The 20,707-nt window shown below is 37.5% G+C and overlaps 1 protein-coding gene across 5 annotated transcripts in view; it reads right to left on the bottom strand.

Moving 5' to 3' along the window:
* Positions 1–20,707, bottom strand: part of NME7 (NME/NM23 family member 7) — a 249,687-nt gene that overhangs the window by 137,312 nt on the left and 91,668 nt on the right. For all 5 annotated transcript variants that reach the window (XM_088845487.1, XM_088845489.1, XM_088845488.1 and 2 more), the window contains 2 exons: positions 7,719–7,783; positions 3,843–3,911 (listed from right to left, as the gene is read on the bottom strand). In XM_088845487.1, the coding sequence (XP_088701613.1) occupies positions 3,843–3,911; positions 7,719–7,783 (134 nt within the window). The remainder of the gene's footprint in view (positions 1–3,842; positions 3,912–7,718; positions 7,784–20,707) is intronic.

Raw genomic sequence — 20,707 nt, 5'->3', positions numbered from 1 at the left:
TACCCAGCAAGTAAAGGAACAAGATAATTGCCCACCAACACAAACAAAAGAAGAAGATATAGGGAATTTACCTGATAAAGAATTTCAAATTTTGATGGTGAAAATGATTCAAAATCTTGAAAGCAAAATGGAGTTACAGATAAATAACCTGGAGAAAAGGATTGAGAAGATGGAAGAAAGATTTAATAAGGACTTAGAAGAAATAAAAAAGAGTCAATATACAATGAATAATGCCATAGATGAGATCAGAAACACTCTGGAGGGAACAAACAGTAGAATAACAGAGGCAGAAGACAGGATAAGCGAACTAGAAGATAGAATTGTAGAAATAAATGAAACAGAGAGGAAAAAAGAAAAACGAATTAAAAGAAATGAGGACAATATTAGAGACCTCTGGGACAATGTGAAACGCTCCAACATTCGAATCATAGGAGTCCCAGAAGAAGAAGACAAAAAGAAAGACCATGAGAGAATACTTCAGGAGATAATAGCTGAAAACTTCCCTAAAATGGGGAAAGAAATAATCACCCAAGTCCAAGAAACCCAGAGAGTCCCCAACAGGATAAACCCAAGGCAAAATACTCCAAGACACATATTAATCAAATTAACAAAGATCAAACACAAAGAACAAATATTAAAAGCAGCAAGGGAAAAGCAGCAAATAACACATAAGGGGATTCCCATAAGGATAACAGCTGATCTTTCAACAGAAACTCTTCAGGCCGGAAGGGAGTGGCAAGACATACTTAAAGTGATGAAAGAAAATACCCTACAGCCCAGATTACTATACCCAGCAAGGATCTCCTTCAAATATGAAGGAGAAATCAAAAGCTTTACAGACAAGCAAAAGCTGAGGGAATTCAGCATCACCAAACCAGCTCTCCAGCAAATGCTAAAGGATCTTCTATAGACAGGATACACAGAAAGAGTGTATAAACTTGAACCCAAAGCAATAAAGAAAATGGCTACGGGATCGTACTTATCAATAATTACCTTAAACGTAAATGGGTTGAAATTTTCAAAAAGGCTAGGAAACAATTCTCATAGCCATCAATAGTTCAGTGTTGAGTTCATGAATAGTTTTTAAAGTTTGGGACAAACTGTAGTATTTTCTATTTGAAGTACTATTTGTAATTGGCATATTACGATGTAACATTGGTCTTCATTTCCATCTTAAAACGCCTAAAAATGCCTAACAGGTTTTTAGATTTGTGAATTTTAGTTGAAATGTATTTTACGATGTTACTAAACCTGCAGAAATATTGAAATATTTCAGAGAACTTATTCACTGTACATTTAATTTATTTTATTTATAAAAGTTATGAACTGTAGAAAGTTTTACTTGTTGGGTCAAATGCTTGTTGCTTCAAATGCTTGTTGCATTTGAAGTGCTAGTTACAAGAAAATCAAATACCTTCAATGTATAAATGCTATTAAGTTTTTAAAGGACTCTGGAGTATAAGTAAGTTTGTTTAAAGAAATTTAGTCTGTTCAACTTGAAAAAAATAAATAAATAAAATTGGAAAAAAAAAATAAAATGAAGAAGTTGATAAGATTAAGGTTTGAAAAGCTGTAACAACAGGAAAAGCACTTTGGTTTGGTAGAACACTACCAGTATGCTAAATGCAAAATATAAGATTTCATCATCAGTCCTTATTCAGTTCAGTTCAGTCACTCAGTCGTGTCCGACTCTTTGCGACCCCATGAATCACAGCACACCAGGCCTCCCTGCCCATCACCAACTCCCGGAGTTCACTCAAACTCATGTCCATCGAGTCGGTGATGCCATCTAGCCATCTCATTCTCTGTCATCCCCGTCTCTTCCCACCCCCAATCCCTCCTAGCATCAGACTCTTTTCCAGTGAGTCAACTCGTCACATGAGGTGGCCAAAGTATTGGAGTTTCAGCTTTAGCATCAGTCCTTCCAATGAACACCCAGGATTGATCTCCTTTAGAATGGACTGGTTGGATCTCCTTGCAGTCCAAGGGACTCTCAAGAGTCTTCTCCAGCACCACAGTTCAAAAGCATCAATTCTTCAGCGATCAGCTTTCTTCCTAGTCCAACTCTCACATCCATACATGACCACGGGAAAAACCATAGCCTTGACTAGACGGACCTTGGTTGGCAAAGTAATGTCTCTGCTTTTTAATATGCTATCTAGGTTGGTCATACTCCTTCCAAGGAGTAAGCGTCTTTTAATTTCCTGGCTGCAATCAATTATGTAGGGCTAAACAGGAGAAGGCAATGGCAAGCCACTCCAGTACTATTGCCTAGAAAATCCCATGGATGGAGGAGCCTGGTAGGCTGCAGTCCGTGGGGTCGCTGGGGGTCGGACACGACTGAGCGACTTCACTTTCACTTTTCACTTTCACACATTGGAGAAGGAAATGGCAACCCACTCCAGTGTTCTTGCCTGGAGAATCCCAGGGACGGGGGAGCCTGGTGGGCTTCCGTTTATGGGGTCACACAGAGTCGGACACGACTGAAGTGACTTAGCAGCAGCAGCAGCAGCAAACAGGAGAAAGACTCAGGCCAGTTCTTGGACCAGTGCGTTTTTCCTTTTCTAAACTGGGGGTTGAGGACTTCCCTGTTGGCTCAGTGCTAAAGAATCCACTTGCCAATGCAGAAGATACAGGTTCAATCCCTGATGCAGGAAGAGCCCACATACCGCAGAACAACTAAGCCTATGCCCCACAACTACCTGCAACTGTTAAAGCCCCTATACCCTAGAGCCTGTGCTCCCCAACAAGAGAAGCCACCACGATGAGAAGCCTGTGTACCGCAACCAGAGAACAGCCCCGACTCTTGGCAACTTGAGAAAAAAAACATGCACCAGTGAACAACTAGCACAGCCAAATATAAATAATAAAAATTATAAATATTTTTTTAAAAAACTAGGCTAAAAGGAAAGGGTGTAGAGAGATGAGAAGAGGGGAATCTAGTCTCACTGTCAGGGTGAACTTTACGCAAAAAGAATAAAAAAAAAGAGCAAAATGCCCTATAAAGCAATATGGGTGATGAGGCAGGTCACCAGCACACATGTATCTAATTTGATAAAAGGGGAAGGAAACTAACTTTGATTGAATATCTGTCATATGTTATTTTAAGGAACAACACTTGGTTTATTTGAATACAGTCTTGTTTTCAAGAATGAATTTCCTTGCTCTCTAAACAGTTCCCCTAAGTCTTACTATTATTCACTCTCCACTGTATTTTCAGATGATTCTATCTGCATTTGTATCATTAAATAGACTATGCTATGAAATAACTGCTATGCAACTACATCAAGAACTATTTGCTCTCAACTTTTTAAAGCATTTTCAACAGTCTTCTACCTTGAGAATATTATCTCCACGTGTTGTGCTTAGTCACTCAGTTGTTTCGGACTCTTTGTGACCCCATGGGCTGTAGCCCACTGGGCTATAGGCTCCTCTGTCCATGGGGATTCTCCAGGCAAGAACACTAGAGTGGGTGGCCATGCCCTCCTCCAGGGGACAGTCCCAACCCAGGGATCAAACCCAGATCTCCCACACTGCAGGCAGATTCTTTACCATTTGAGCCACAAGGGAAGCCTATCAAAATGTGTCAATATCTCGGCAAAGTAATTTTTGGATTTCTGTAAATTTTTGTTCCATAAATGAAACAGCATCATATTTTAAAAACTGATCCAGTGGCTTTCAGGGATAAAAATACTCCAGTCATTGGTATGATCAGTTGTCAACTGGCAGAACCGTGAATACTTCAAGGAATACTTTCACGATTATAAATTATACTGAGACCTATAAAATTTGAGATACACAAGTTTTCAATACCAATGCTTTACATTTACTTCAGTACTTACATTATACTCAGATACTACTCCTTTATAAACTTCATAAAACTCTTCAACATTAATCCGATCCATGTTAAACTATATTTAAAAAAAAAAGAAAAATGTAAGTTTACCAAAAGTATAGAATGAATCACACTTAGCACTCAATATTTATGTTCTCTCAGATATATTTTCTTTAAAATTTAAACTCTGAAAAAATTAGTCTTTGAAGAAGTGTTAAAGTTCAGTCTATCAATAATAAATGGCTGTTTATCAAAAATAAGAATTTATTTGTAACATTTATCAAGTACTTAATATAGCAAGCATTATTCCAGGTGCTGTTCATGTACCATCTTATTTAATTATAATAATCGCCCTACAATATAAGTAATGTTAACAGCTCCAATTTACAAATGAGGTGAATACTCAGTGGGGTAAAATTACCTTCATTACCTGGCATTCCATCTCAAACTGTCTGATCCCACTGATTGGACTCTCAACTACTACAATCTATCTTATTGAAAAAAAAACCTCATTCTTCAAACAAAAATGACATAGGCACAATGTAATTTTTTTCATCAATAGATCAGTGGCAAAAGAAAGCAACATTACCAAAGAAAAGTTCTTCAAATTTTGTAGAGGGGCCTGGAAATTATACCCTTATCCTCCTAGACATTCAGAAAAATCCCTGGTTAGTCTGGCTCATAATAAGGCACTGACACCATTCATCTGAAAATCCTACTATTCTTCAGAAAGAATTGTCAGAGTATGCTAGTAAGGTAAAGCTACAAAGACTCATTCTTATCCAGGCTGGATTCAAACTTAGAAATAAAATTTCATTAAGTCGTAGAATCTCAAGAACCAAAACCTTACATTTTTAAAAACTAGACACAGACTTTCCAATTTTGTTTTCCTCCCTACTTTGTCCTTTTATTGTTGCAAGGATTGAAGATCAGGAAGCTTCTCCCTACCCAGACAACAGTTCAAACTATTTATTTTCATAGTTCAGTTCAGTGTAGTCACTCAGTTGTGTCCGACTCTTTGTGACCCTATGGACTGCATCATAGCAGGTTTCCCTGTCCATCACCAACTCCCAGAGCTTGCTCAAACTCATGTCCATCACGTTGGTGATACCATCCAACCATCTCATCCTCTGCCGCCCCCTTTTCCTCCTGCCTTCAGTCTTTCCCAGCATCAGGGTCTTTTCCAATGAGTCAGCTCTTCACATGAGGTGGCCAAAGTATTGGAGCTTCAGCTTTAGCATCAGTCCTTCCAATGAACACCCAGGACTGATCTCCTTTAGGATGGACTGGTTGAATCTCCTTGCAGTCCAAGGGGCTCTCAAGAGTCTTCTCCAACATCACAGTTCAAAAGCATCAATTCTTTGGCACTCAGCTTTCTTTACAGTCCAACTCTCACATCCACACGTGACTACTGGAAAAACCATAGCTTTGACAAGATGGACCTTTGTTGGCAAAGTAATGTCTCTGCTTTTTAATATGCTATCTAGGTTGGTCACAGCTTTTCTTCCAAGGAGCAAACATCTTTTAATTTCATGGCTTCAGTCACCATCTGCAATGATTTTGGAGCCCCCCAAAATAAAGTCTGACACTGTTTCCATTGTTTCCCTGTCTGTTTGCCATGAAGTCATGGGACTATATGCCATGATCTTAGTTTTTTGCATGTTGAGTTTTAAAACAACCTCTTTCACTTTCATCAAGAGGCTCTTTAGATCTTTTTCGCCTTCTGCCATAAGGGTGGTGTCATCTGTGTATCTTGAGGTTACTGATATTTCTCCCGGCAATTTTGATTTCAAATTGTGCTTCATCCAGCCCAGCATTTCGCATGATGTACTCGGCATAGGCAACACAGCGATTATAGGAAGGGAACTTTGTTTGATTTCAATATCTTATTCAATATTCATATAACTTCTTATATTACTAATATTATAAAATAATAACAAGGTGAAAAGTGAAAGCGGTAGTTGCTCAGTCTTGTCTGACTCCTTTCAACCCCATGAACTATAGCCCGCCAGGCTCCTCTGTCCATGGAATTCTCCAGGCTAGAATACTGGAGCGGGTTGCCATTCTCTTCTCTAGGGGATCTTCCCAACCCAGGCATCAAACCCTGTCCTCCTGCACTGCAGGCGGTTTCTCTACCATCTGAGCTACCAGGGAAGCCCTAATAACAAGGTATAATTTATTAAATATTTGGTATTTTGAACTGGAAATTCTTCAAAGTATTGTGTAGCATTATTTTATTTAATCCACAAAATAATCCACAGCGGCAAATATTATTATCAATGCCTAGTTAAGAAAACTGAAGATAAGAATGCTTAAAATCTGGTCAAGTTTATATACTTAGAAAGTAGAAAATTTCTACTTTACTCTTCTACTTTTGCAGACTCCAGGGGCTTGGTGGTGTGACTGTCAAGAGAGGGGCTGAAATGTGCTAACTCTAAAGAAGATCCTGAGAGAAAGTCCAGAAACCAGCAAAGGTCCTGGTCAGGGAAAAAGCCAAATTGATTCTCTTCTTAGTCACAAATCCAGACAACAAAATTTCATTATAAGTACTTAGTATTTCTGATTGAGAAATAGAGTTTACAGATTTCAAAAATCATAATGATTCTGATTGCCATTAAACTACCATGCCTCCCCCATAAATTCAATTAATCTTTTTTAAAACAAATTATTCTTTTTTTTCACTGAGCACTTACTGTGGGCAATTACTATGCTAGGCTGTAAGCCTAGAGTTAGATTAATGTTTAATTCTAAAATGTGGACAATGATTACTACTTAAGCAGGCTTAGATCCCATAATCCTGTGGCTGACTGCATCACCAAGCTAATACTTTGAGAACACTACTGCTAACAATTTCATTACAGTCCTGGGCAAGATTCTTCAAATAGTAAATTTCTCACTTGTCTCCAAGCTTTGAAAACTAGCTGATACACCTAATCTTTTCTCATTTTATGAGCATTCCCACCAGTCTGGGATACAAAATAGGCAGAACCCCAGTTAGTGCCCTGACCTTTGATCTGGGCTGATGCAAAGACTTCATAGAAATCAAAAGGTGTTCCTTTCCAGAGAAAGAGAAAATAAACTGGTATGAAAATTCTTTCTGGAACTGGTAATTCACTACCATAATAACACAAACTTGCTGTCTTTTAAAACCTATAAAATGCAAATGATTAATTGGATTCCAATAATAATTGTACCAATTTATTTGTCAAATGCAATGATAAGTGTACCACAAAGATATAGAAGAGCTCTAGAGAAGTTAATATTGTTTCTTCAGTGAAGTGTTTCCTGCAAATGTGTCAGCAGGGCAATTTTGAATGATTGATTCTCTTCTTAGTCACAAATCCAGACAACAAAATTTCATTATAAGTACTTAGCTTAAAACTATTTCTTGTTTGGAGGAATTAAATGAATTGTTTCAGTCTGCATTTACTTTGCAACTAAAGTTCCAGGAATTATATAAATTTGCTTTCAGTTCAGTTCAGTTCAGTTCAGTCGCTCAGTCGTGTCCGACTCTCCGCGACCCCATGAACCACAGCACGCCAGGCCTCCCTGTCCATCACCAATTCCCGGAGTTCACTCAAACTCATGTCCATCGAGTCGGTGATGCCATCCAGCCATCTCATTCTCTGTCATCCCCTTCTCCTCCTATAAGCTTAAATTAGATGTACCATTGGATGGTTAGCTCTCAGTGAGAGATTATACTGGTAAAATCATTTTAAAAATACTTTTTACTAAATATATCAACATATCTTTTTCCTTTTAATGTGTTGAGTTCACAAGTGCACAGAGAAAATTCAATGTAAAACATATTAAAGCATACTGTAAGAAAAAAAAAACAACACAGAGTTCATCAGTAAGTTAATGACTCTTGCAAACTACCTACCATCTGCATAGCTGAGATTTCAAAACCTGCATCTCGAATAGACATCAGGATCTTTCCCAGAAGTCCTGAAAAAACAGAACAAATGAATACAAAAATACAAAATTTCTAAGGCATTTTAGCTTTATAGAAATGCAAATTTTCTATATCAAAGTATTTTGCTTAAACACTCGGGCTTCCCTGTTGACTCAGACAGTAAAGAATCTACCTGCAATGCAGGAGACCCAGGTTTGATCCCTTGGTTGGGAAGAAGGGGGAATTCTCCAATATTCTCACCTGGAGAATTCCATGGACAGAGAAGCCTGATGGGCTGCAATCCATGGGGTCACAAAGACTTGGACAAGATCGAGCAACTAACACTTGCTTACACTATGTAGGAGTGAATCACATAAATCTGCCCAGGAAAACTAGACCTCTAATACTGTAATCCCATTTGATTCAGTAATCCCATTTGATTTTGTAATCCTAAATGTTTGGTAAAGTGCTTCAGGAATATCAACAATCATTATTTTCAGTTTTGAAAACTATTTTTTAAATTTATTTTTAATTGGAGGATAACTGCTTTACAATGTTGTGTTGGTTTCTGCCATACAACAATGTGAACCAGGCATAAGTATTCATATATCACCTCCCTCTTGAAACTTTCTCCCAGTCCTGCCCCATCCTATCCCTCTAACTCCAGCACCTTGTTGGGCTGTGTTATGCAGAAACTTCCATCCAGCTACCTGTTTTACACCTGGTCAGGTATACGGTTCAATGCTACTCTCTCATTTCATCCCACCTTCGCCTTCCCCCACTGTGTCCACAAGTCTGTTCTCCTCAAAACCAATCTTGAAGATTATGCAAAAAACTTTTAAGAACCTGAAGTCTAGTGATATAAAAACTACGAAAATCAAAGAGTTAAACTAATATTATTAAAAAATGTGGTGCTAAAGTACCAGATATGGAAGGAGTCCAAAAGAAGTCAAAGGCGGAGAAACGTCAAATGAAAACTGAAGAGGAGAACAGAAGCGTCAACAGGAAATGAGGGCAGAAACTAGCTCTTTAAGGTTATAGACAGATGGGATTATATAGGGCAAAGGTATAAAAAGAGACAAGGCATAAAGCTGGGGAGAATGTGAACATGTGTACACAATAGTGCCTGTGGGTGTGCTCAGACACTTCAGTTGTGTGCCTTCAGACTCTTTGCGATCCCACGGACTGTAGCTTGCCAGGCTCCTCTGTCCATGAGATTTCCCAGGCAAGAATACTGGAGTAGACTGCCATTTCCTTCTCCAGGGGATCTTCCGGACCCAGGAACTGAACCTAGGTCTACTGCATTGGCAGGTGGATTCCCAGGTCACTGGTGTCACCCAGGAAGTCCATATATAATAGTAAGAGATCAAAAAAGAAAAAAGCTAAAAAGGAAAAGAGATTTAACCCAAATTTATAAAGGCCTTGGATGTCAACATGAAGAATTTGGTCTTTATGCCACAAATAGCAATTTTTATAATGGTGGTTTTAGACTCTAAAGGTCTAGGACTGATTTTTGAGATTCCATTTAGTTCAGTTCAGTTCAGTCACTCAGTTGTGTCTGACTTTTGGGACCCCATGAATCACAGCACACCAGGCCTCCCTGTCCATCAGTAACTCCTGGAGTTCACTCAACCTCATGTCCATCGAGTCGGTGATGCCATCCAGCCATCTCATTCTCTGTTGTCCCCTTCTCCTCCTGCCCCCAATCCTTCCCAGCAACAGAGTCTTTTCCAGTGAGTCAACTCTTCACATGAGGTGGCCAAAGTATTGGAGCTTTAGCTTTAGCATCAGTCCTTCCAATGAACACCCAGGACTGATCTCCTTTAGAATGGACTGGTTGGATCTCCTTGCAGTCCAAGGGACTCTCAAGAGTCTTCTCCATTAGTCTCCTATAAAAATCTAAGTTTCTTTTTTTCAAGTGAACTGAAATTCTTCTTTTTCTCTCTCTTTCACACATTACACACACAGACAGACTCCCTATTCTAGATCATCTTGATGCTTACCTAATGATCCCAAATAACTAGTATCAGTATCAAATAAGTAGTATCAGTGCCTGAATGTGTATTTTTATTTACTATCTTACTGCTGCCAAATAGGCTATTTTAATCACAGCTGGCTGAGGCATGAAAAAACAAACAAACAAAAAAGACAAGGACAGACCTATTTCTCAAAAGATGCATTTGTACCAACTGAAGGCCAAATGATAAAACAGCATGCTGTAGAAAGAAAGGTTTCTCAGAAGTTTCAAGAGTACACTAGGTCCCTGCCAAATGAAGAATACTCAGAGCCATATTCATGTTGAACTTACTGATTTTCCACAAACATCTTTTGTCACATTAATGTTAACCTAAATTTTATCCATGTTATAGTTTTATTTCTAATGAATCTGTAAATTGTTTGTTATACAGCTATATGTGCAAAAGTTTACATTTATTTGTATATGTGGACATACTTAAGTTACATTATAATTAAAATAATTTATATCAACACTGAGAATCCACTGAGAAAAATCTTCCTTCAAAAGAAACACAGCCAAAAGAATCATTTCTTTTAATCATTTCTTTGAATCATTTCTGAAAATGTGAATAGGAGAATACAGGAAGATTACTAATGTAATAATAATGGGTGAGCCGGTCTGAAGAAAAGAATAAGGGGCAGAAAGAATAGCAAAGGCTGTTGACATCATCTGTTCTGCTGATTGGACTTGCATGGTAGAAGTAAAGAAATAAAGAAGTAATGAATATAAGATATTTCAAAAAAAAGTAATAAGACTAAAGTGAACATAGAGCATGAAGATGAAGGAATAAAGGATTTGAGTCTAAGTGACCAGAAGAATGATAGCACTTTTAAGATGAAAACAAGCTATGAAACTGAATTAGGAATAAAGATATTGAATTAACTTGGACACAGAAACAGAATTTTAGGGCAGAACACTGATCAGCATTTGAGGAGACAGTACATCCAAAGGCAGAAAAAAATCATCAAGGAATGAATGAATAAACTCCCTTTATTAAATTGGTAATGTGGGGTTATATTCCAATAGATAGACATATAATGAGGTACAGAGAGGTTAGAGTTGAAGTGATGAGAATAGATGAGTACTTGCTTGATAAAAAGAAGGGTAAAAAAAAAAAAAAAGAGAGAGAGAGAGAGATGAGAGGAGTGAGTTTTGAGAAAATACCTGAAGTTTGGGGACTGAAGAATGAATTCTTCAAATGAATAAAGACATGTAAATGGATATTTGTGACACAATCAAGAAGAAAAATATTACAGTAGTATTACAATATCAAAAGGAGAGGAAAATTCTTGGAATATAGGTATCTTTAAGAATGAAAGGAAATTAAGCACTCTGGAAATTAAGATAAATCCACTGGCTTAAGCAAGATGTTATGATGATATTAAAGAAAGTCATATCAACAGAGGGTTAGGAAAGAGAAGTTTTGCATGTACATGCTCAGTTATATCCACCCCTTTTTGAGACCACATGGACGGTAGCCCACCAGACTCTTCTGTCCGTGGGATATTCCAGGCAAGAATACTGGAGTGGGTTGCCATTCCCTTTTCTAGGGATCTTCCCAACCCAAGTACTGAACCAGTGTCTCCAGTGTCTCCTACATTGGCAGGCAGATCTTTTACTACTGAGTCACCTGGGAAGCCCCAAACTATTAGTAATCTGTACCAAATAGTCAGATGACATTGGAAACAGGAATGATAACCAAAATTTCAAGACTTTTATCAATAGGAAAAATATAGATAAGTTAGAAAAGAAGAAAGTAAATTAATAGTTGGGAACTCAGCTCTTTCACAGGAAGTTATTCCATTTAATCCTTACAGCAATACGCTAAAACAGGGATTGATGCTGTTGCTGCTGCTGCTAAATCGCTTCCGACTACCATCCCACTAACAATGAGACTATATGAAGATTTGGTAAAGATAGATAAAACTTGCTTAACATCACAAAACTACTGGGTGTCTCCATATCAGTCTCTCTGCCAGTTTTAATAGGAAAAAAGGAATGTATGGAAGCCTGATATGTGAAACTCACTAGACAATGTGACTTCCTGAGGCAAGCGCCATGTTCATTCTAAGACTCATGGTATCTCTAGTGACACTAGTATCACTAGTCTAGCATGGATGTAGTAGGTAGCTGACAAACATTGCTCATTGACTAACAAAGTTAATAAAAGAAATAGCCAAAGGAAGGAAACAATCATAGCTCTCTGCCTGATGTGAGTCTGAGAAACTCTAAGACTCTTCAGAGCACAGTTAGAAAACACCAGAAAATTGTAAAGAAGTAATTAAAATTACAGAATGGAAAAAAAATTCTTTAATTTTTGGTTTAACAATTCAAGAAAAAAAAGTTCATAGTGACTTCATGCTACATACAAACATTAATTCTAATAAATTCAAGGTAAATGTAAAAATATATATATAAACACAATTGCTTGGGAAAACATCTAGATGATTATTCTCTTTTCATGATATAAGTAGCCTTTTAAAAAGGAGAGAAAGAGGTTGGCTGAAAGCTTCAATTCCAGCTCTGGATAGAATCACCCTCCTCCAACATGAAATCTTCTTTCATATCTCTTTCCACATATTTATTCCTTTCTACCTTGGTCGGTTTTTTCCTCTCACTCTCACCATCAGACCACCTTCTAATGCTTTCCCCAGTGTCTTTTGAAACCCTGAAATATTTTGAACAGTCTTTATGTCTTCACTCTCAGCTACCCACCACAAGCTCTTCTTACTCAGAATTAATCTTCATTTTTCACTTACCTACAATCATAACAGCTTAAGGTTTGCCTCCTTTTTTCCCTTGCTATGATTTAAGTTTCTGTGTACTATCTGAGTTCATATGTTGAAATATTAATGCCCAATATGATGATAGGGGCCTTACCTGGTGGCTTCAGTTCAGTTCAGTCGCTCAGTCGTGTCCAACTCTTTGTGACCCCATGAATCACAGCACGCCAGGCCCCCCTGTCCATCACCAACTCCCAGAGTTCACTCAAACTCACGTCCATCGAGTCGGTGATGCCATCCAAACATCTCATTCTCTGTTGTCCCCTTCTCCTCCTGCCCCCAGTCCCTCCCAGAATCAGGGTCTTTTCCAGTGAGTCAACTCTTTGCATGAGGTGGCCAAAGTACTGGAGTTTCAGCTTTAGCATCAGTCCTTCCAATGAACACCCAGGATTGATCTCCTTTAGAATGGACTGGTTGGATCTCCTTGGCTTAGTGGTAAAGAATCCACTTGCCAATGCAGGAGATGCAGGTTCAATCCCTGGGGTGGGAAGATCCCCTGGAGAAGGAAATGGCAACCCACTCCAGTACTCTTGGCTGGGAAATCCCTTGGACAGGGGATTTGGACAGGAATCTGGCAGGCCACAGTCCACAGTGTCACAAAGAATCAGACTTGACTTAGCGACTAAACAACAATGTATGAGGAGGTTGGGCCTTTGAGAGGTGCTTAAGTCATGAGGTTGGAGCCCTCATAAATGAGATTAGTAAAGGTCAAGATTTTAGATGCATTAGTAAATCAAGATCCAATTATATGATATCTATAAGAAAGCAAGTTTAAATATGAAGACACAGGTAGGCTGAAAGTAAATGGATGGAAAAAGATATACTGTGCAAACAATAAGTATAAGAAAGCTGGAGTGGTTATATTAATTTTAAATAAAGTAGAATTTATGAAAGGAGTATTATACAGATAAATGTCCCAAGAGGCATTCAGACACAGAACTTTAGACAGAGAGCTGAAAGAAAGTGGATATTCATGACAAAAAGAGCATAGAGCAAATGGATGGCGAAGTAAACCAGCAAGATTCTTTTGGGAAAGGGGAAATGAGACAGGAGAGAGTATAGCAGAGGTGGCAGAAGACACTGATAGAAGGACTTTAGGACCTTACATAGAGGTTTGAATTTCATCCTATAGGCCAAAAGCTCCCAAAGCTTTTTGGTTTCACAGACCTCTTCTTAGAAATTATTAAAATTTCTAAAACACTTTTTTGTAATAGGTTATATTGATAAATATTTGCTGCATTATAAATTAAAACAGTAAATTTTAAAATATTTAATTTAAATATAACAAAAAATCTTTACATTTTAACATAAATACAATTTTTATGAGAAAAATGACTTTTCCAAAACAATAAAAAATCAGTGAGAAGAGAGATAGTTTCACATTTTTAAAAATCTCTCATTTCTAATTTAATGAAAAGCAGCTGCCTTCTCGCATCTGCTTCAACTTTCAGTCTGCTGCTCTGTGTTGTCTGTTTAAAATATGTAGATTTGAGTGGAAAATGTAGTATTTTAATAGTCTAATAAAATTTTATATATTCTTCTTTCTTTGACAAGTAGTAGTTTCTTAAAAGCTCACTGAAACATATAATTTCAAACTTCTACCAAAAAACATTTTTTAAACTTGTTACACTAAAATCCACTGGTTTATCTTATACTCTGTATTAATCTTCTATCCTTGCATGATTTTGTAACATCATACACATTGTTTGGAAAATTCGATTATGCAGATTTTCCAAATGCTGACTCTACTACACAACATCAAAAACATCCCATTTGTCAAATACCAATTTCATCAGAACAGTCGAAGTATTGGGAAGCTGTTCAAGATGGTGCATACAGTTTTCCAAACTCTTAACTCTAATTTTTTACTTGTAATTTTATCTTCTTATGGATTTTTATCATGAGCAACAATTATTTCCAGTTGTCACTTTTTTTTTTATTTAATTTTATTGGAGGCAAATTATTTTACAATATTATATTGGTTGGTTTTGCCATACATTGACATGAATTTGCCCCGGGTTTACATAAGTTCCCCCTCCTGAACCCCCCTCCCACCTCCCTCCTCCCTTTATCCTCCCTCTGGGTCATCCCCGCACGCCAGCCCCGAGCATCCTATAACATGCATCGACCCTGAACTGGTGATTCATTTCACATATGACAACATACATGTTTCAATGCCATTCTCCCAAATCATCCCACCCTCACCTTCTCCCACAGAGTCCCAAAGACTGTTCTATACATCTGTGTCTCTTTTGCTGTCTCGTATACAGGGTTATCATTTGCATCTTTCTAAATTCCATATATATGTGTTAGTATACTGTATTGGTGTTTTTCTTTCTGGCTTACTTCACTCTGTATAACAGTTTCATCCACCTAATTAGAACTGATTCAAATGTATTCTTTTTAATGGCTGAATAATACTCCATTGTGTATATATACCAAAGCTTTCTTATCCATTCGTCTGCAGATGGGCATCTAGGTTGCTTCCATGTCCTGGCTATTATAAACAGTACTGCAATGAACATTGGAGTACCTGTGTCTCTTTCAATTCTGGTTTCCTCGGTGTGTATGCCCAGAAGTGCGATTGCTGGATCATATGGCAGTTCTATTTCCAGTTTTTTGAGGAATCTCCACACTGTTCTCCATAGTGGCTGTACTAGTTTGCATTCCCACCAACAGGGTAAGAGGGTTCCTTTCTCTCCACATCCTCTCCAGCATTTATTGCATGTAGACTTTTGGATAGCAGCAATTCTGACTGGTGTGAAATGGGACCTCATTGTGGTTTTGATTTGCATGTCTCTGATGATGAGGGATGTTGAGCATTTTTTCATGTGTTTGTTAGCCATCTTTATGTCTTCTTTGGAGAAATGTCTGTTTAGTTCTTTGGCCCATTTTTTGATTGGGTCATTTATTTTTCTGGAATTGAGCTGCAGGAGCTGCTTGTATATTTTGGAGATTAATCCTTTATCAGTTGCTTCATTTGCTATTATTTTCTCCCATTCTGAAGGCTGTCTTTTCACCTTGCTTATAGTTTCCTTTGCTGTGCAGAAGCGTTTGATTTTAATTAGGTCCCATTTGTTTATTTTTGCTTTTATTTCCAATATTCTGGGAGGTGGGTCTTGGAGGATCCTGCTGTGATTTATGTCAGAGAGTGTTTTGCCTATGTTCTCCTCTAGGAGTTTTATAGTTTCTGGTCTTACATTTAGCTCTCTAATACATTTTGAGTTTATTTTGGTGTATGGTGTTAGGAAGTGTTCTAGTTTCATTCTTTTACAAGTGGCTGACCAGTTTTCCCAGCACCACTTGGTAAAGAGACTGTCTTTTCTCCATTTTATATTCTTGCCTCCTTTGTCAAAGATAAGATCTCCACAGGTGCATGGATTTATCTCTGGGCTTTCTATTTTGTTCCATTGGTCTATATTTCTGTCTTTATGCCAGTACCATACTGTCTTGATGACTGTGGCTTTGTAGTAGAGCCTGAAGTCCGGCAGGTTAATTCCCCCAGTTCCATTTTTCTTCCTCAAGATTGCTTTGGCCATTCGAGGTTTTTTGTATTTCCATACAAATTGTGAGATTATTTGTTCTAGTTCTGTGAAAAATATCATTGGTAGCTTGATAGGGATTGCATTGAATGTATAAATTACTTTGGGTAGTATACTCATTTTTACAATATTTATTCTTCCAATCCATGAACATGGTATATTTCTCCATCTATTAGTGTCCTCTTTGATTACTTTCAGTAGTGTTTTATAGTTTTCTACGTACAAGTCTTTTGTTTCCTTAAAAGAAAGCAGGAGTAGCAATACTCATATCAGATAAAATAGACTTTAAAACAAAGGCTGTGAAAAGAGACAAAGAAGGAAACTACATAATGATCAAAGGATCAATCCAAGATGAAGATATAACAATTATAAATATTTATGCACCCAACATAGGAGCACCGCAATACGTAAGACAATTACTAACAAGTATGAAAGGGGAAATTAACAATAACACAATAATAGTGGGAGATTTTAATACCCCACTTACATCTATGGATAGATCAACTAAACAGAAAATTAACAAGGAAACACAAACTTTAAATGATACAATAGACCAGTTACACCTAATAGATATCTATAGGACATTTCACCACAAAACAATGAATTTCAACTTTTTCTCAAGCGCACACGGAACCTTTTCCAGGATAGATCACATCCTGGGCCATAAATCTAGCCTTAGTAAATTCAAAAAAATTGAAATCATTCCAAGCATCTCTTCTGACCACAATGCAGTAAGATTAGATCTCAATTACAGGAGAATAACTATTAAAAATGCCAACATATGGAGACTGAACAACCCGCTGCTGAATAATGAACAAATCATAGAAGAAATCAAAAGAGAAATCAAAATATGCATAGAAATTAATGAAAATGAAAACACAACAACCCAAAACCTCTGGGACACTGTAAAAGCAGTGCTAAGGGGGAAGTTCATAGCAATACAGGCACACCTCAAGAAACAAGAAAAAAGTCAACTAAATAACCTAACTCTACATCTAAAGCAACTAGAAAAGGAAGAAATGAAGAACCCCAGGGTCAGTAGAAGGAAAGAAATCGTAAAAATTAGGGCAGAGATAAATGCAAAAGAAACAAAAGAGACCATAGCAAAAATCAACAAAGCCAAAAGCTGGTTCTTTGAGAAGGTAAATAAAATTGACAAACCACTAGCCAGACTCATCAAGAAACAAAGGGAGAAGAACCAAATCAATAAAATTAGAAATGAAAATGGAGAGATCACAACTGACAACACAGAAATACAAAGGATTATTAGAGAATACTATCAGCAATTATATGGCAATAAAATGAATAACCTGGAAGAAATGGACAAATTCCCAGAAAAGTACAACTTTCCAAAACTGAACCAGGAAGAAATAGAAAATCTGAACAGCCCCATCACAAGCACGGAACTAGAGGCTGTAATCAGGAATCTTCCAGCAAACAAAAGCCCAGGTCCAGACGGCTTCACAGCTGAATTCCACCAAAAATTTAGAGAAGAGCTAACACCTATTCTACTCAAACTCTTCCAGAAAATTGCTGAGGAAGGGAAACTTCCAAACTCATTCTATGAGGCCACCATCACCCTAATCCCAAAACCTGGTAAAGACCCCACAAAAAAAGAAAACTACAGGCCAATATCACTGATGAACATAGATGCAGAAATCCTTAACAAAATTCTAGCAATCAGAATCCAACAACACATTAAGAAGATCATACATCATGACCAAGTGGGCTTTATCCCAGGAATGCAAGGATTCTTCAATATCCGCAAATCAATCAACGTAATACACCACATTAACTGAAAAATAAAAATCATATGATTATCTCAATAGATGCAGAGAAAACCTTCGACAAAATTCAACATCCATTTATGATAAAAACCCTCCAGTAAGTGGGAATAGAAGGGACATACCTCAACATAATAAAAGCTATATATGACAAACCCACAGCAAACATTATCCTCAATGGTGAAAAACTGAAAGCATTTCCCCTAAAGTCAGGAACAAGACAAGGGTGCCCACTCTCCCCACTACTATTCAACATAGTTCTGGAAGTTTTGGCCACAGCAATCAGAGCAGAAAAAGACATAAAAGGAATACAAATTGGAAAAGAAGAAGTAAAACTTTCACTGTTCGCTGATGACATGATCCTCTACACAGAAAACCCTAGAGACTCTACCAGAAAACTACTAGAGCTAATCAATGATTACAGTAACGTTGCAGGATATAAAATCAACACACAGAAATCCCTTGCATTCCTATACACTAATAATGAGAAAATAGAGAAATTAAGGAAACTATTCCATTCACTGTTGCAATGAAAAGAATTAAATACTTAGGAATATATCTACCTAAGGAAACAAAAGACTTGTCACTTCTTTTAAATGACAGGCTTATTTTTTAAAAAATGCCAAATAGCCTTATCTGAATAACTGCAGACTGTCATTGTTTCAAGTAAAAATGGTATAACAGCTGTATATGTATTTCTCCTAAAGATAACATTACATTTCAATATGGATCAAAATTGCTTTATGTTTCCCATTTCTTCACACACAATATTATAAATATTTTGACTTGAGGGTCAAAACTTAAGTTAATAATTTTTACTGTTTCATCAAGGGTATTCTTAAGTGAAAGTGGCTTTTTTAATTTTTCTGCAAACACAAGATGGTTAAAAATACAGTGACCACTGGTATAGTCTGCTACCACTATCCTGATCTTTGCTGAGGTGCCAGCAGTTTTACACACCATTGCTTCTGCACCATCAATCCAAATGTCAACACATTTTAAAACGCAAATAAATGTTTAGTACTTATGAGATTTGGTCTCAAGGATACCTAAAAAGATCTTATTTATTATAATAAAGAAAAATTTTACATGATTACATAAGAATCCTGATGTCAATATGAAAGTCATATTTAGTCCTATGCATTCCCCAATATAAACAGAAATATACAAGCTAGTATAAATCTATAAATCACATTAAACTATGCCCTATAGGTCATATTTACACATTGAACAGAATAATTCTATTCACAGATAAACCAATAAAAATTATGGCCCAAGCAGCACTGACACTGTGCCAAGAACAGTCAGACATGAGTCAAGGGTACTGCTTTTTTTTATATTCAGCTGGTTACGCGCGGAGGCATGATGGAGAGGCATTTAAGAAAACTGTTCTGTGTTTAACAGCTTGAAACGACAAACTGTCAATAACCTTATGTCCTTTACTTTGTTCAAGACAGAAAATGTTCAGCTGACTAAACAAATGACAATAACTATGTAAATAAAGTAACAACAAAAAAAAAAAAGGTAAAACTGCATGCCCCATAGCAAACATGTTCAAAAGAGTCAAACAAAGCAGATGGCTTATTTTATTTGGCTGGTGTTTGCACAGTTAATTTGTTTTTTAATAATTTGCTTATAACTCCATGCATGCTACCTAAATGTTTTGAATGTCAAATCACCTCTCCACCTCCACTCCTCCTCAGCTGATATCCTGATAGCTTTCATCTGAACTGTTCTAAAGCCTTTTTAATAAGCGGCCACCCTCTATCCAATCATCAACAATACATCTATTACTTCATCCTTCTAAAAAGGCTTGCTTCTCCTGGGTTTGGGAGCTTCCTACCCTCTCTTAGGAAGACTAAATCATTTGACTAGAAAAGGAATTGCCATCTTCTTACATGACCCTATAACCACAAGCTTCAGCCAGTGGTCAAGAAGTGGATGCCAGACCTAAACAAGGTCAATCATAGCACTCAGCTGGCTGGGCCAAACTAATTCACCCAGGAATGGGCCTAGAATTGGTACAATTCAGAGAACCTTCCCTGACCCAATCAGACTTCTGCCCTGGAATTTTTCAGCTAGAGTCAGGGGAGAAACAACTCTTTCCACTATGTTTCTAAGTATATGAGCCTCTCATTGCTGGCAACCCAACCTCTCTCCCAAAGTGCTATTAAAAGCTAATCTGCGAGCATGAAAGTGACAGTCAAAAGCCAGAGAGAACAAAGACTCTGAGCAAGTCTTCCTAAAATAAGCTCAATCCCTAATCTACTTCCAGCACTATCCTTAAATGAGATAAATAGGAAATTCAAGTTGGGTTTCTGTCAGTTGTACTCACAGTGTCCTCATTAAGCCCCCTTTTTATATGAGGTGATACACTGTAGTCTGAGAAAAAAAGGCTATAGTAGGGTGGATAAAGAAGAAAGTACATTTGGAAAGCTGAAGTACTCTGATGTGTGCTTTCTAATAAAAAAATTACAGTCAGCAAATATCCTAGAAAAAAATCATAAGCATAGGCAAATAATCAAAAACTGGAATTTGAAGACTCCCCTTCTGTCTACTAGGACTTCCCCAGCAGCTCAGACAGTAAAGAATCTGCCTGCTTGCAGGAGACCTAGGTTCTATCCCGGGGTTGGGAACCTGGAGAAGGGAATGGCAACCCACTCCAGTATTCTTGCCTGGAGAATTCCATGGACAGAGAAGCCTGGTGGGCTACAGTCCATGGTGGTCGCAAAGAGTAGACACGACTGAGCAACTACCACTTCTGTCTATAAAGTTCATAAATGATCATGGTTGGAGAGTGTAAGAAAAGTAACTAATGATAAATATTCAGGTACACTGAAGCCCAAACAGT

Source organism: Moschus berezovskii, chromosome 17, assembly GCF_049115385.1.
Source record: "Moschus berezovskii isolate FMDL1 chromosome 17, NW_MosBer_1.0, whole genome shotgun sequence".
Classification (NCBI taxonomy): Eukaryota; Metazoa; Chordata; class Mammalia; order Artiodactyla; family Moschidae; genus Moschus; species Moschus berezovskii.
The sequence above is the reverse complement of the archived record's forward strand: the minus strand, read 5'-3'. Positions and strand labels throughout refer to the sequence as shown.